This window comes from Branchiostoma floridae, chromosome 16 (assembly GCF_000003815.2).
Source record: "Branchiostoma floridae strain S238N-H82 chromosome 16, Bfl_VNyyK, whole genome shotgun sequence".
In the NCBI taxonomy this organism is placed as follows: domain Eukaryota; kingdom Metazoa; phylum Chordata; class Leptocardii; order Amphioxiformes; family Branchiostomatidae; genus Branchiostoma; species Branchiostoma floridae.
In genome coordinates this window covers 12,493,998-12,507,094 of record NC_049994.1, presented here as the reverse complement: position 1 = coordinate 12,507,094, position 13,097 = coordinate 12,493,998, and the positions used below count along the sequence as shown (strand labels likewise).

At 39.5% G+C, this 13,097-nt stretch overlaps 1 protein-coding gene across 2 annotated transcripts in view; it reads left to right on the top strand.

Moving 5' to 3' along the window:
• The window catches only part of LOC118403582 (dolichyl-diphosphooligosaccharide--protein glycosyltransferase subunit STT3B-like), a 33,901-nt gene that overhangs the window by 11,448 nt on the left and 9,356 nt on the right, over window positions 1–13,097 (top strand). For both annotated transcript variants that reach the window (XM_035802327.1, XM_035802328.1), the window contains exons 2-9: window positions 6,415–6,523; window positions 7,180–7,289; window positions 7,833–7,921; window positions 8,343–8,431; window positions 11,259–11,324; window positions 11,763–11,862; window positions 12,326–12,424; window positions 12,774–12,929. In XM_035802327.1, coding sequence (XP_035658220.1) covers window positions 6,415–6,523; window positions 7,180–7,289; window positions 7,833–7,921; window positions 8,343–8,431; window positions 11,259–11,324; window positions 11,763–11,862; window positions 12,326–12,424; window positions 12,774–12,929 — 818 coding nt within the window. The remainder of the gene's footprint in view (window positions 1–6,414; window positions 6,524–7,179; window positions 7,290–7,832; window positions 7,922–8,342; window positions 8,432–11,258; window positions 11,325–11,762; window positions 11,863–12,325; window positions 12,425–12,773; window positions 12,930–13,097) is intronic.

Sequence of the window (13,097 nt, the reverse complement as noted above, 5' to 3'; positions counted from 1 at the left end):
ACTGGTACAGAAAATTCAGGTACAGGTACGGTCCAGGTCCAGAGGATCAGGTCCAGGTCCAGAGGATCAGGTCCAGGTCCGGACTCCAACATCCGGTCCACTGATTTTTCGGGTCTGGTTTTGCTGGACCTGTCAAACAAGAAAAAACAGTTTTGTACCGGTACACCATACAGGTACCCACCCCTAGTTAGGTTCTATAATTTGCTATCGTAAAAACAAGTTTTGTCAGATATTTAAAAAGTCCTAAATACCCTGTTTTAAAAATAACAGATCATGTAGACTACCCCACGGATAAAGGTGAACTACTGTAACCGTTACTTATTATCAGAATATATTTTCCCATAGATAGCAAATGATAACAGCTCTTATCACAAACATTTCATGGCCGGCCCTTTCAAAGGCCAAATCATGATATTACACCCCATTAGTATGCAATATGTGGCGTTTTTGTCCAAGCTAACATCGTTCTGACTTGTTGTACCAATATAATTGTCAGTACAGACGGGTAGAAAGGACAAGCCAAGGACAGAAGGATTGTTCCCATCAAGAGACTCAGGCCTAGGAAAAAATGTTGTGTTTCCTGTTTCAGTCCTGACAAAATTAGGGTCGGTAGGTAGGGATTATCTTTTTTTTTTCTTGTAATTTTTTTTTAGGCTGGCCAAAACTCTAGTGATACATATTACAATAGAGTTGAACAAAGTACATTAAAATGTATGAGGAGTCTGGATACTTGTCAAGTCAAACTTTAATTTTGTACATACATTGTAATAGATACATTTATCCTTCATTATGATAGGACAAGCAAGTGTCTTAACTTGAATAGGAAGCAGGCTGAATAAAAAGTCTAACTGGAAGCTACATGACTCCACTACCAACTCAAACAAGAGCTTTTAAAAAAAGCTGGTCTTTCGCTTACTTATATTGTGTAGGTAAAACTTTTACCAGATGAGTTTCAGAACAGTTTCAATGGTATGAACTAGGGGTGGGTACTGGAACAGAAAATTCAGGTACAGGTACAAAGGATCAGGTGCAGGTCCGGACTTGATGGTCTGTGCAAACTTTTGAAGGGGCGATACTCAAAACAATTGTCCATTTCGCTACTAAGGAATTAGTGGAGTATCTGATTACCACTGGTGTTATAAAGTCCTATGTTCATGTGAACAACACTTGTTCTGTACGTTGACGTACAAAGTTTATTCAATTTGTTCTCGTAATTTATTGCACCAGTAAGCCCTTAAACGTATAGATGCCTGCTGATATAATGTGTTCATTTTCTAATTGGTGCAGCATCCAGTTTACTGATTTTTGTCAGGTCTGTGTCTGTTAATAAAATTGTACTTAATGAGTTTCAAAATGCAAATGCAGTTTCATTGTGGTATGTTGAAAGGAACGTTTCATTTCTTTTCGGAAAGCAAAATTATTGAGATTTTGATTCATTACGTCAGTGGTTATGGGCCACAAACTCACTCCATCGGGGTAGCTTGGAATCTTCTCATTTGAAATCAATTAGATAAAATATTAGTCAGTGTATTTTACATATATCAAAGAGGGATACACTTTTGTTGAAGTTTCTTCCACGAAGATCCCTTGAAATTTCGAGTAGTAAGCAATTTTCCACATGCAACCGCCTCCCAGCCCACGTCAGATCTCTGCACAATTCTGGATTTCATAGAGGTAATTCTCCACATCGTGACTTAGGCTCTGGGTCATTTCAACTTGAGAAGGATCAGAGGACTGATCGAAAGCGTCGGTATATAAGCGCTTTATTTTGTGCACGGATATATGGTCCTAAAATTGTAACATCGTAATAACACATCAAAATCGCGACACCCCTTCCCAACATGCGACACTCCCTTGGGACAAAATGGTGGCGCCCATGGACGCCAACGAAAACAATATACTAGTAGGTTTTGTTATCGCAGGCCTGTAATAAATTGCTATTTGTTCCAACATATGCAACTATACAAAAGTAGTTGTCTATACATGCGACGTTCCGGGCGAGCTCTCTCCGGTCACCGACCTTCCAAAATTTCCACATGGCTGGGGAGGACGCGAGACGCCGCCAGCGAGACCCCGACGGCTGTTTAATAACACCAAGGAGGTTAAAAAAGACCTCGTCAGAGAACTTGATGCTGTGCCTTTAGGAGATTCATAAATAGAATAACTGACAAATTCAGTCGGTAACGATTTTTGTATGCAAAAAAAAAAATCAAGTTTTATTTGACTCTTTTGACAGTAGACCTCCACAAAACTCAGTAGATACATTGTATATAGCTTTCACATCTTTCCTGTATGTACAATGCTCACAGTTCCCTACTCAAGTCAATCTATACACTGTCACCAGTCTTCACCAAACACGATTAGAATGTGCTAAGATTCAGGATGGATGCTTTTTTTCCGTTCAATGAATGTTGATCAAAGGCAGATATTTCCTCATGATAGCCATCACTTGAGTTGTACAATGTAAAAGTGGAAAGGACATCATATTCTGACTGTATTTCTTCACTACCTGCTAGCAGAGAGACTGCACCAGTACACACTATGAACATGTACAGACTCCAGATGTTACAGAAGGTATGAATCCTTTATAAGAATAAGGCGTACTAAAATTACATACCGGTAAGTATAGGTTTGTTACAATGGCCATTTCTACACCAAAATCTTACATCATGTCTGTCAACCCAGTTCACATGAGATGGAAACAATTGGAGATTTCTTTGATCCGACCTGGTCCTCCCCTCCCCCATCTAAGTTTGTGCTACTCAATATCACTAGTTCATGAAAGGACTTACTATACAATGGACTAGATATCCTTTACCATATGAGATGACCACAAGCTGACCAGTGTAAAAGCTACAGGTGGTAAGTTTTTTGAAAGCCCATGTTCCCAAGTTTCTGAAGGATGTATAGTATCCTGTGTGGTAACCATGTGCTACCGCCCGACAACCATCTGTTTGAGATCCTTGAGGCTGTGTTCTCTGGCGACCTGCAGGGCGTGGTCCAAGGCATGGATCTGCACCAACAGCTTAGCTACCTGCTTAATAATGCTCTCTCTGTAAGGAAAGGGGATGCAAAAATGAGCGAGTTGTGGGGTAATCAAAATATGTTACAACTAGACACATGTTCGATGTAGACACAGGCTTTGTGGCACTGGAACTAACCTACTCACTGTAAAAACCGAAAACTCTCCTTGTTTTAAATATGAGGTTCAACAACCAAACCTCCAAACAACCAAACAATCAAACAAATAATGATTCTCCAGAAATTTGGACTCCAGGTCAAATAGCAAATGTAACATAGCCAGACAATATAATTACTGTTGGTCACTTCTTTTGTGGCCAAGAGCATGTTATCATTTTATTTAGTTATGAAGTTTTCATAGCTTTAGAATGCTACAACAAATACTGTGGATATCCGCCAAATAATGTTAAATTTTGGACAACACTTACGACATTTGTCAGTTTCTTAAAAACATGAAATCTGTAAAAACAGGTACAAATCAACATTTTACCCGTCATGCATATGGCGCATCTGAAGACTAAAAGCAAGGAGGTTAAAGAAGGACTAAAAGCAACGAGGTTAACCTCCTTGCTAAAAGTCATATTTTGCTGTATAGTTTATTGTGTCCACCCCTTACCTTGCTTTTCTCCTGACTATGTCGGGACAGCCGATGCTGTTCTTGTGTAGGTTGAAGTTTAGGAAGATTTTAGGATCTCTTTCCATTGCAACTACCATCTCTTTTTAACCTCCTTGATCATTACCACACGGCGTACGGTGAAAATGGCACATAATGGGTGAATGTTGGTGAAACACGGTGAAAATGTGTCACCCGGATTCGCATTGTTCCCATGTAAATATGGAAGGGTGAAAGCAAATATTGCACCTACGTGACAAAAGAGTGAAACATGGTGAAATGACGGTTTCACCCCTAGTAAAACAAACAGCAATTACGTCATTGTGTGTTTCACGAGCTAGCGACGTGCTCGCCGCTGTCCAGTCGACGGCATTGGGACTGAAGACTGCCCGCCCAGTTCCTCAGCGCAAGCCGAGGATTTTTTTCGCATTGCCGCTAGCTCCGCAAGCCGTGGAAATATCTTTGACACTGGGATTGAAGACTGCCCGCCCAATTCCAGGATTTTTTACGCTTGCAGCTAGCTAAGACGTGCACGTGATCGCAATACGCACCTCTGATTGGTTGATCCTACAGCTGTAGGGGGTTCCCCGCTATCTACTTTCTTTGCTGCCCCATGATGCTTTGCGCCCACCCGTGTCAAAGAAAATTTCTTTTACATTTCTACGCACACGAAAAACGCTATATTCCACAATTACATTGCAATATTGCCGTGTGGTAGTGACAGATTGTGAGATGAAGATTTCCTTCAACTGCTGGCATTGTAACGTTGTTATGCTCTGAACTTGCCAAGGACGATAACGTCCTTGGAACTTGCCCAGTGTTTCTTGACCGCCTAATCGTAAGGTCCGACCTACCCCTACCTACTGGGAGGAAAGACACCACAACGTTTGGACCCTTTCGTACGCGCCGCATTCACTAAGAGAAACGAAGTGTGACTGATATCCATCGAATACACGTACGCAAAGATACCTTAAATGTTTTCTCTTTACCTTGCAGATATAGTACAAGTTGAATCGCGGAGGTCTTTGGTTGAATAGACGTCTACAAATACGTTGTGCAGGGCACATTGCAGGTCCTTTATTCCTGCTAATAAGCCATGCATAAACCAAGCAGCACATTCATGGCAGGCCGATACGTATGTCATACATACTAGTACTTGCATGGCCTTTGGCAATACCATCGAATCTGCAGGGTAGAATATCTCGCTAGCACGGTATGGCATGGTCGACCCGGACGGACGGACGGACAGACGGACAGCAATCTAATATCAGTCTGATTGCCTTTCGCCGCGGAAGCGCGGCGAAAGACAAAAAAGTCTAGGGTTGGCAGGTTACTGTAAATGCAGAAATGTTCGCGGTGGATTGATGTTTGCGGTTTTCGCTGTGACCACTTCACAGCGAACTTAAATCCACCGCGAACATTTTTCTATTATGGTATTAGACTGCAGTCTACGGTGTTACCGCGAACTTAAAACCACTGCGAAAAGTCCTTTTTCCCGCTACCGCGAAATTAACTCCCCGCGAACTTAAACGCATTTACAGTAGTCTAGGAGACAGGAAACACAACATTTTTACCCTCGGCCCCAGACATACAGTGAGATTTGGCTGCCAGCCATTTCCATATGCAAGTTCAAGCGCATGTTCAGCCTGACGGATTATTGGTGCATAATCTTGGGGAATCATCGGTAGTGAACCTGAACATTGTAAATGACTGCATACATGTCTACCAGACTGAGTATGGATAGCTCCCAAGTCTACAAGAGATATTCCTGAGTTCAGGGCTTGAAATTCATTTTTGGTATTAGGTGCACTGGTGCACCCAGCTTAAGAAATTGGGTACACCAAAAAATTTTTGGGTGCACCTCTTAAATTGAAGTAATAACCTAGTGATAAAACTTAGTTACAAGCTATTAAATTCTTACTAGTAAACAAGTACCATGACAGACATTTTATTATCTTTCTAACACTTAGATTTCAAGAATATGATGTATAATAGTATACTTTGATATCTTTACATACACAAACCTAAGAAAATATTTGGGTGCACCCTGTGCACCCACACCTGGGTGCACATGCACCCAGTATTTCGAGCCCTGTGAGTTAAAGTGCTTGTATTGTAACTGCCGAGGCTTGAGGTACCAATGTGCAGTTTGCCAAAAATGTCAAGGTGGTTGAAAAAGATAAAGATTCTGGCTGGAAATTATGAGTGACAATCTAGCTACATATAGCAAACTGCCTTTCTAACTTATCTAAGTGGTGAATTTTTCCTATTGCTATATCTCAATCAAGATTATTTACAACTGCTTTTAACAGAGTTTTAACAGATATATAGATAATGGTAAAATGCTTTAATGTTTTGTGTTTTAGCTCGTTTCAATACATTACTTTTGGTACATAACATACCCCAAGCATTTAGGTTTTGACCTGTGACAATTACAGGTATACACGTAGGTACAGGTATTAGGTACACAAGGGAACAATGAAATTTGTAATCTCCAAGCAGATCCTACGGTGCCATAAGATAGTATCAAAGCTGGCCAAGGAGTATGGCCGGCCAAAGGGAGTCAAACGGTGGGTTTGATACTATATTACGCCACCGTGGATCTGCTTGGAGATTATGAAATTTGGTCTATGTCGACAGGTGGTTAGTATAGTTTGACTGTATGTGACACAATGTTTAAGTGCTTTTTTTTGTCTAAAATTTTCTAATGGTGTATACTAGTTACTGTTAGCTGTACCAGTTACATCTATTTTACCCAACATCTCTGTCTTTTTTCTCAGGTTTAACTACAGGTCCACACATCACCTGGTCAACTATGGCTTCTATAACTTCCTCAACTGGTTTGATGAGAGAGCGTGGTATCCGCTCGGGAGGATAGTAGGGGGGACGGTAAGTATCTCATACAATTTCTTAGAATGTAGTTTTTCAGTCTGCATTTTACAATAGTAGATACATGTAGAAATAATAGTAGATTTTGGAATATTTCACCTTAAGTTCACCTTTATCTGATATTTCTTGTTTGAAAAAACAGTACTTAGTGATTTCAAGTACACAGGCGGTGGTTTCAAATTGCAATACATTCAAAATATTGCAGTTTGAAACCACTGTCTGTCGGCTTAATATCCCTAAACCCCCTTTTTTTTAATACAACGGATATAGATGACCCCACGGATTAAGGTGAACTAGCATTATCTGTATCTCGGCAGTTAAATGGTTTGTCTCTTTGACCTGTAGCCTATACTAAGGGTCAGCATTTGTCATAAACATTGTGATATTTAAAAAAAGAAAAGAAAAATCCTTCCTACGACTTTTGAAGCATAGGGCATAGGGCAGTGTTTCTCCTTCTCAACAGCCCTTTGGCCATACAGCAGGGGAGCTAGTCCACTGCTAGTGGTGGTGTTCAAGTCCCATACAATAACTACGCAAAAGTGCAAGCAGTATGTACTATTTGGTATGAACTATGATGATTCTGCTGGGATTTGAACCCAGGACTTCAAAATGTATACCAGGCTCTCTAACAGCTTGACTGTCTCCACTTTACCCAGGTGTACCCAGGTTTGATGGTGACAGCAGGAACCATCCACTGGTTACTCAACAGTCTCCACATTACTGTACATATCAGAGATGTCTGTGTGTTCTTAGCTCCAACCTTCAGGTGAGATGTAGGGAGTTAGACTAGGTATATTATTGCATCTTTTAGGCAATAGCCGGTTGGTATAACTAATGAGAATTGTAGAATGATGTTTTTTAGATGATAGCAGTTTGGCGGCCATACTTGTGGATTTAGTCTTTGTCGGATTGTTTCCGAAAAGTCGTCCAAAAGCAAACCACTGAGAAAATGGAGTGTTCGCTGTGATTTTGTAGCGCCATCGTGATAACTTAATGCATTTACAGTATTTACAGTACTGTTCTGTAGTTGGCGCGAAAGTTTTTGTATTTACAGTACATTAAACTAATCTTAAAATGATATATTCCATGCTACGTTTGTGAAGATTATACATCCAGGAATATAATGAATAGATGAAAGTTCAATCTCTTCTTCTGGATAAATCAAATTTAGTTCAATGAATTAAATTTGATTTATCCAGAAGAAGAGATTGAACTTTCATCTATTCATTCGATATATTCCATGGTTTGTTTTAGGTGGTTACTTCTAACACTCAATCATCTTTTGTATTCTTTTGTATGTTCCATCCAGTGGGTTGACATCCATAGCAACATACTTGTTAACCAAAGAGTTATGGAGCCAGGGGGCAGGGCTGCTAGCAGCATGTTTCATTGCAATAGGTAAGGAACTCAGACCATCTTCTACTTGTAATTTTGCTCATTTTACAATAATATTACCATTTCAATCCATACCATAAATCTTTAATATACAGTACTAAGAAAATATGATTTTTGTACTTACATGTATTTTCTTAGTACTGTGTATCAAAGATTTATGCTATGGATTGAAAAGATCATGAATGAACATTATGTTTATGCAATGTTTCAAACCATCATAGGAATACTTAAGACCTACATGAGTTAATAGCACTCACAGCAATGTTTCAAAATGTATGGTCTCAGAACACAAAATAATCATACAATATATTAGAAGAACTTTGACTTTTTTTGTACCTAGTCAGTACCTAGAAAGAAAGAAATTTTTCTATTGTATAGATACAGATATTTGGTTTGAAAGTAAAACTTTATTTATTCCATCCAGTTCCTGGCTACATCTCCAGATCAGTAGCAGGGTCCTATGACAATGAGGGAATCGCCATCTTTGCCTTACTTTTTACTTACTTTCTATGGGTAAGTACATTTTTATTATGTTTTCCCTGGTAGGTGATATTGTTTTTGCAGGTGTGTTCTTTTCTTTCTTCTTCTGTCAGTAGCTTAGTACTACCTGTTGATACTACCTGTTAATTTTCATACAAGCAATTTTTACAGTTTTGAAATCATAGCAAAGCCAGTTTTGCAAACAGCTAACATCCTAGTCTGAAGGATTCAAGTATCAAAGCCATTTTTCCATGTACACAATAGTATAGGGCAAGCCTAATGGTATAGTATAATAATTATGTTAATGACCAGGTCCAAAAACCAAGCAGATGTACATTTTGTTTGTTTTTTACTCTCACACAATACTATATGGTATACATAATAATGATAATAACTTTATTGCACAACAATTGTACAAGGTACAAAGCGTTACATCTACTCTACATAACTACAGTTCTATGAGGCTTGTATACTTGATACAACGGTGCATAGTATGGGATGAAAATGGTCTTTTACAGTCATTAGAGGGATTTCTAGCGTCTAGACATTATTTGATATATATTCCTGACAGTGTGTATAATGCTAGTTCACCTTTATTCGCGGGGTAACCTTTATCCCAGGGTATTTCGGGATATCAAGTTGACGGAAGGTGCTCTGAAACTGTCATCATATTGAAAAAAATGTAATTTAAAACCACTGTCCGTCGACTTGATATCCCGAAATATCCTGTTTTTAGGTACAACGGATATAGGTTACCCAGTGAATAGAGGTGAACTAGCGTTACCATGCAGGGGTTGTCACATGTCATAATGTGTATAACTTTGCTATTTAATGTAATTGTTAACATGATTAATTGTCTACCTGACTTTGTGTTCTGGGTTTGAATCCAGATGTACATTTTGTAGCGGCATATGGGTAACACCTGTCTTGTTAGCTTAGCTATAAATGCCTGTATTCCCTGCAGCAATTGGTCTACATGGAATAGATTCATCTGGGGGATTGGAAACATGATAGGATTTGACAGAACTGCGTTTCTAAATGTCAAATTTGTACAGTATTCTTCCCCCACAAGGATTACTCTCACTGATATGCAATCGCCCCCCTCCCGCAAACCTGCCCCTAGAAAATTACCGTGCAGACTGTCCAGGGCCCGAAATACTTTTTCTGCATACCAGCGCTGGTGCAGGTAACATTGTAAATTACCTGCACCAGACAAATTTAACCTGCACCACTCTGAATTTAGGAAGTATGGATCAAACTAAAATTGTTCATGAACTATTACTATTTTTTTTTCTTTTATGCTTTATAGGTCCACAACATAGTCCACATGCACAGCATATGACATTTATACATAAAACCCTGTACATGGACCAGCGCAGGTTAGGTGCAGGGAGACATCAGAAATACCTGCACAGTTCCCATTTTACCTGCACTAACCTGCATATGCAGGTGGTATTTCGAGCCCTGCCCTAGAAAATTACCGTGCAGACTGTCTGAAGTATTGTACCGTACGTTAGCTATTCTTAGTTCAAGAGGGCACTCGAGAGGTCGATCTGGGTTGGGTCCTGACCCTATCTTGACCTAAAATCAATTGGACTGAAGACGCTAGACACCTTGAGGATCCCTGAAACTGACAAGACAATTTTCAAAACCGTATTTTGGGCACTTAGTGTCAATTATTCAAAATGAGAGTATCGGGATGCAGGATAAAATCAATATCTCGGTAATCTGTTACACTGAAGGCTTGTACTGCATGTTCATGAGTGACATGCTTAGATCCTTCAGACTAGGATGTTAGCTGTTTGAAAGGCTGTTGCATGTAATATTGATTTGGGGATTGTTTTTCAATTTGACCGGCAGATTTTTTAGACAAGTGAAGTTTTCTATTTAGGATTAAGTCCAGAGCTAAATGCATGAAAACGAGCAGGGCTACCCCTCCCTTATTTACAGATGGTATGTTCCACCTGAGCTGTTTTTTTTGTACATATATCTGCGCAATGGAATATACTATTCAGAGGCTAGGTAGGAAATGCTGCAATTCTGTCTTTCTGTTTGAGTAGGTTATGATTTAGTGCAAATATTTTCTCTCTTTACAACTTTAGTAGAGGACTATTAGTATTAAATGAAATCATTGCGTAGGGAAAGAAAATTCCAGTGGTTATTTTGGGTCTTGTTGCCTTTCAGGATATACAAAATGAAGTTATGATTTAAAATTGAAACATTTTCTTTTTTTACCGTGGCAACACTTTAGCTTGTTCACATTTACCCAGGAAAAGCGTAATCCATACAAAAGGCAGTTCCAACTGAGTTAGCTTCAAGGGTACTTCAGTTGTCTGAAGTATCTCTGATAAAAGCTTTCTGTTTAGCCAAAAAATTAACAAAACTCTCCGCCACCACTTCCAACCCTACCACTTATGATACAATGACAATGGACAACATTTGAAGGGCTGGTATTGTTACACTGTTTAATTTTGGCCCAGTTCCATATACTTGTATAATACTCAACTACTAAGTATTCTAGTAATCATTGCAAATGAGAGCCCTTCACTACATGAAAGATGTATAAACCTCATGTTTAGCCTTTACCCTACTAACCATCAATGTATGGGCAAACAATGCAAATGTTATGTACAAATGTATGAATGGTGTTGTTTATAGGTAAACGTCATAAGAAAATGTTTAAAATTAATTTTAGAAGAATTTATATGTTATGTATAAAAGAACGTTTTTGTTGGCTGTCAATAATTTGATATAATATGTTCAAAGACAATATTCTGATTAATTTATTATTAGGTAGCAGTTTTACCTCGGCTCCTATGATATCAGTCATCTGAGTAAACAATCCTTCTCTTTTCTGCAGGTTAAATCAGTAAAGACAGGGTCTATATTCTGGGCAGGATGTACAGCTTTGGCATATTTCTATATGGTGAGTCCAGCTCTATGTATTGTCTGTGTAAAATTTCCTATTTTTTCCTATATAGCTTAGACAAATAATTAGAATACATTTATGAAGGTTAGTTATTAACTTTAGGTCAGATATTAACTGTAGGTTAGATATTGAATTAAAAGGATATTTGTTTACAGATAAATCAATCTCTACAACTAGATAAGATACGAAGATCATTTCTTGACATTTTATTTGATATCTATCACTCTTCTTTAGCGTGAACATTATTCTAGTGATGCTGAAGAAGAGTGATGAATGCCACTGGAAATATATAGTGATAGTGTCTGTATCTTATCCAGTTGTTGAGATGAATTTGTCTGTGAATAAACAACATACACGGTTAGAGCCATTTCCTATGATGGCAACCACTGGTGTTGCTGTGGTAACCATCACCGTGGTAACATGTTTGATTGACAGGTGTCTGCCTGGGGAGGGTACGTCTACATCATCAACCTCATCCCACTGCACGTGTTTGTGCTGCTCCTGATGGGCAGGTTCTCCTACAGGATATTCGTAGGTAAGGATGGAATCATGGTTTCATGGCCTTTTGTAGCTGCTAATATTACATATAGTAGTTGTGATCTTCATAGCCTTTTGTAACTATTATTTAGTAATTGTGATCTTCAGAAGTGAAGAAACAGCCCTCATCATTCCTTGTGGTCCCAAACCTCAGAGAAGAACTACTCTTCCACTCCCCTAGCTCCTATTGGCAAGTACAACATACAGTGGACCACAGCTGAACATCATGTCCTGAGGACTGTGACCCTTTCCCATACCATTGGTACATGTTGTCTGAGCGACAACAACTGGGATTCAAAGGGGGATCGTGTTGTCATACTAGCATTTTCATCAAGATTATGACAGAAACAACTGTTCACAATGGCTAATAGCAACCTTGACCATATCCATGACCATCCAAACAATAAACCCGTTGTGTGATGAATCTGACCTGGCCCTAACCTCTGACCTTTCCCCCACAGCGTACTGTGCGTTCTTCATCCTGGGCCTGCTGCTGTCCATGCAGGTCCCCTTCGTCGGCTTCCAGCCAATCAGGACCAGCGAACACATGGCATCAGCCGGTAAGTCACACTGTTTCCATCACTCACCCACTCACTTACTCACTCTCACTCACACACACTCACTCACACACACACACACACTCACACACACACACTCACTCACACTTTCACTCACTCACTATCACTCATTCCCTCACTCACCCACTCCCACTCATTCACTCAATCACTCACTCTCATTCACTTTACTGTCACTCATTCACTCACACTCACATTTTAAAAATACCTTTGAGTTTAGATACAGTGAGTACTTGACATTGACATGTACTGGTCATATTTTTCTTGTTGCCCTTTAATAGATAATCTTGTCTCAATTTTAGACCAAATCTCCACACCTCCCTTGTCCCCACAGGTGTGTTTGCGCTCCTGATAGCGTACGGGTTCCTGAAGTACCTGCACACGCACCTGAGTAGCCTGACCAAGTCCGAGATGAGGTCGCTCTTCTTCTTCGCTGTGGCTGCTTCGGCGGCCGCCGTCCTCATGGCGGTGGTGTACCTGACATACGCAGGTTTGTTTGTTTGTTTGTTTGTTTGTTTGTTTGTTTTTGCGATTTCTATTGCTGATATTTTCCATTACACAGTACTGATGTGCTTACATGTTAAATACTGAAGTATGTATGTATCCATTGTACTCAAAACTGACTGAAATATGTATGTACTGAAATACGTATGTACTG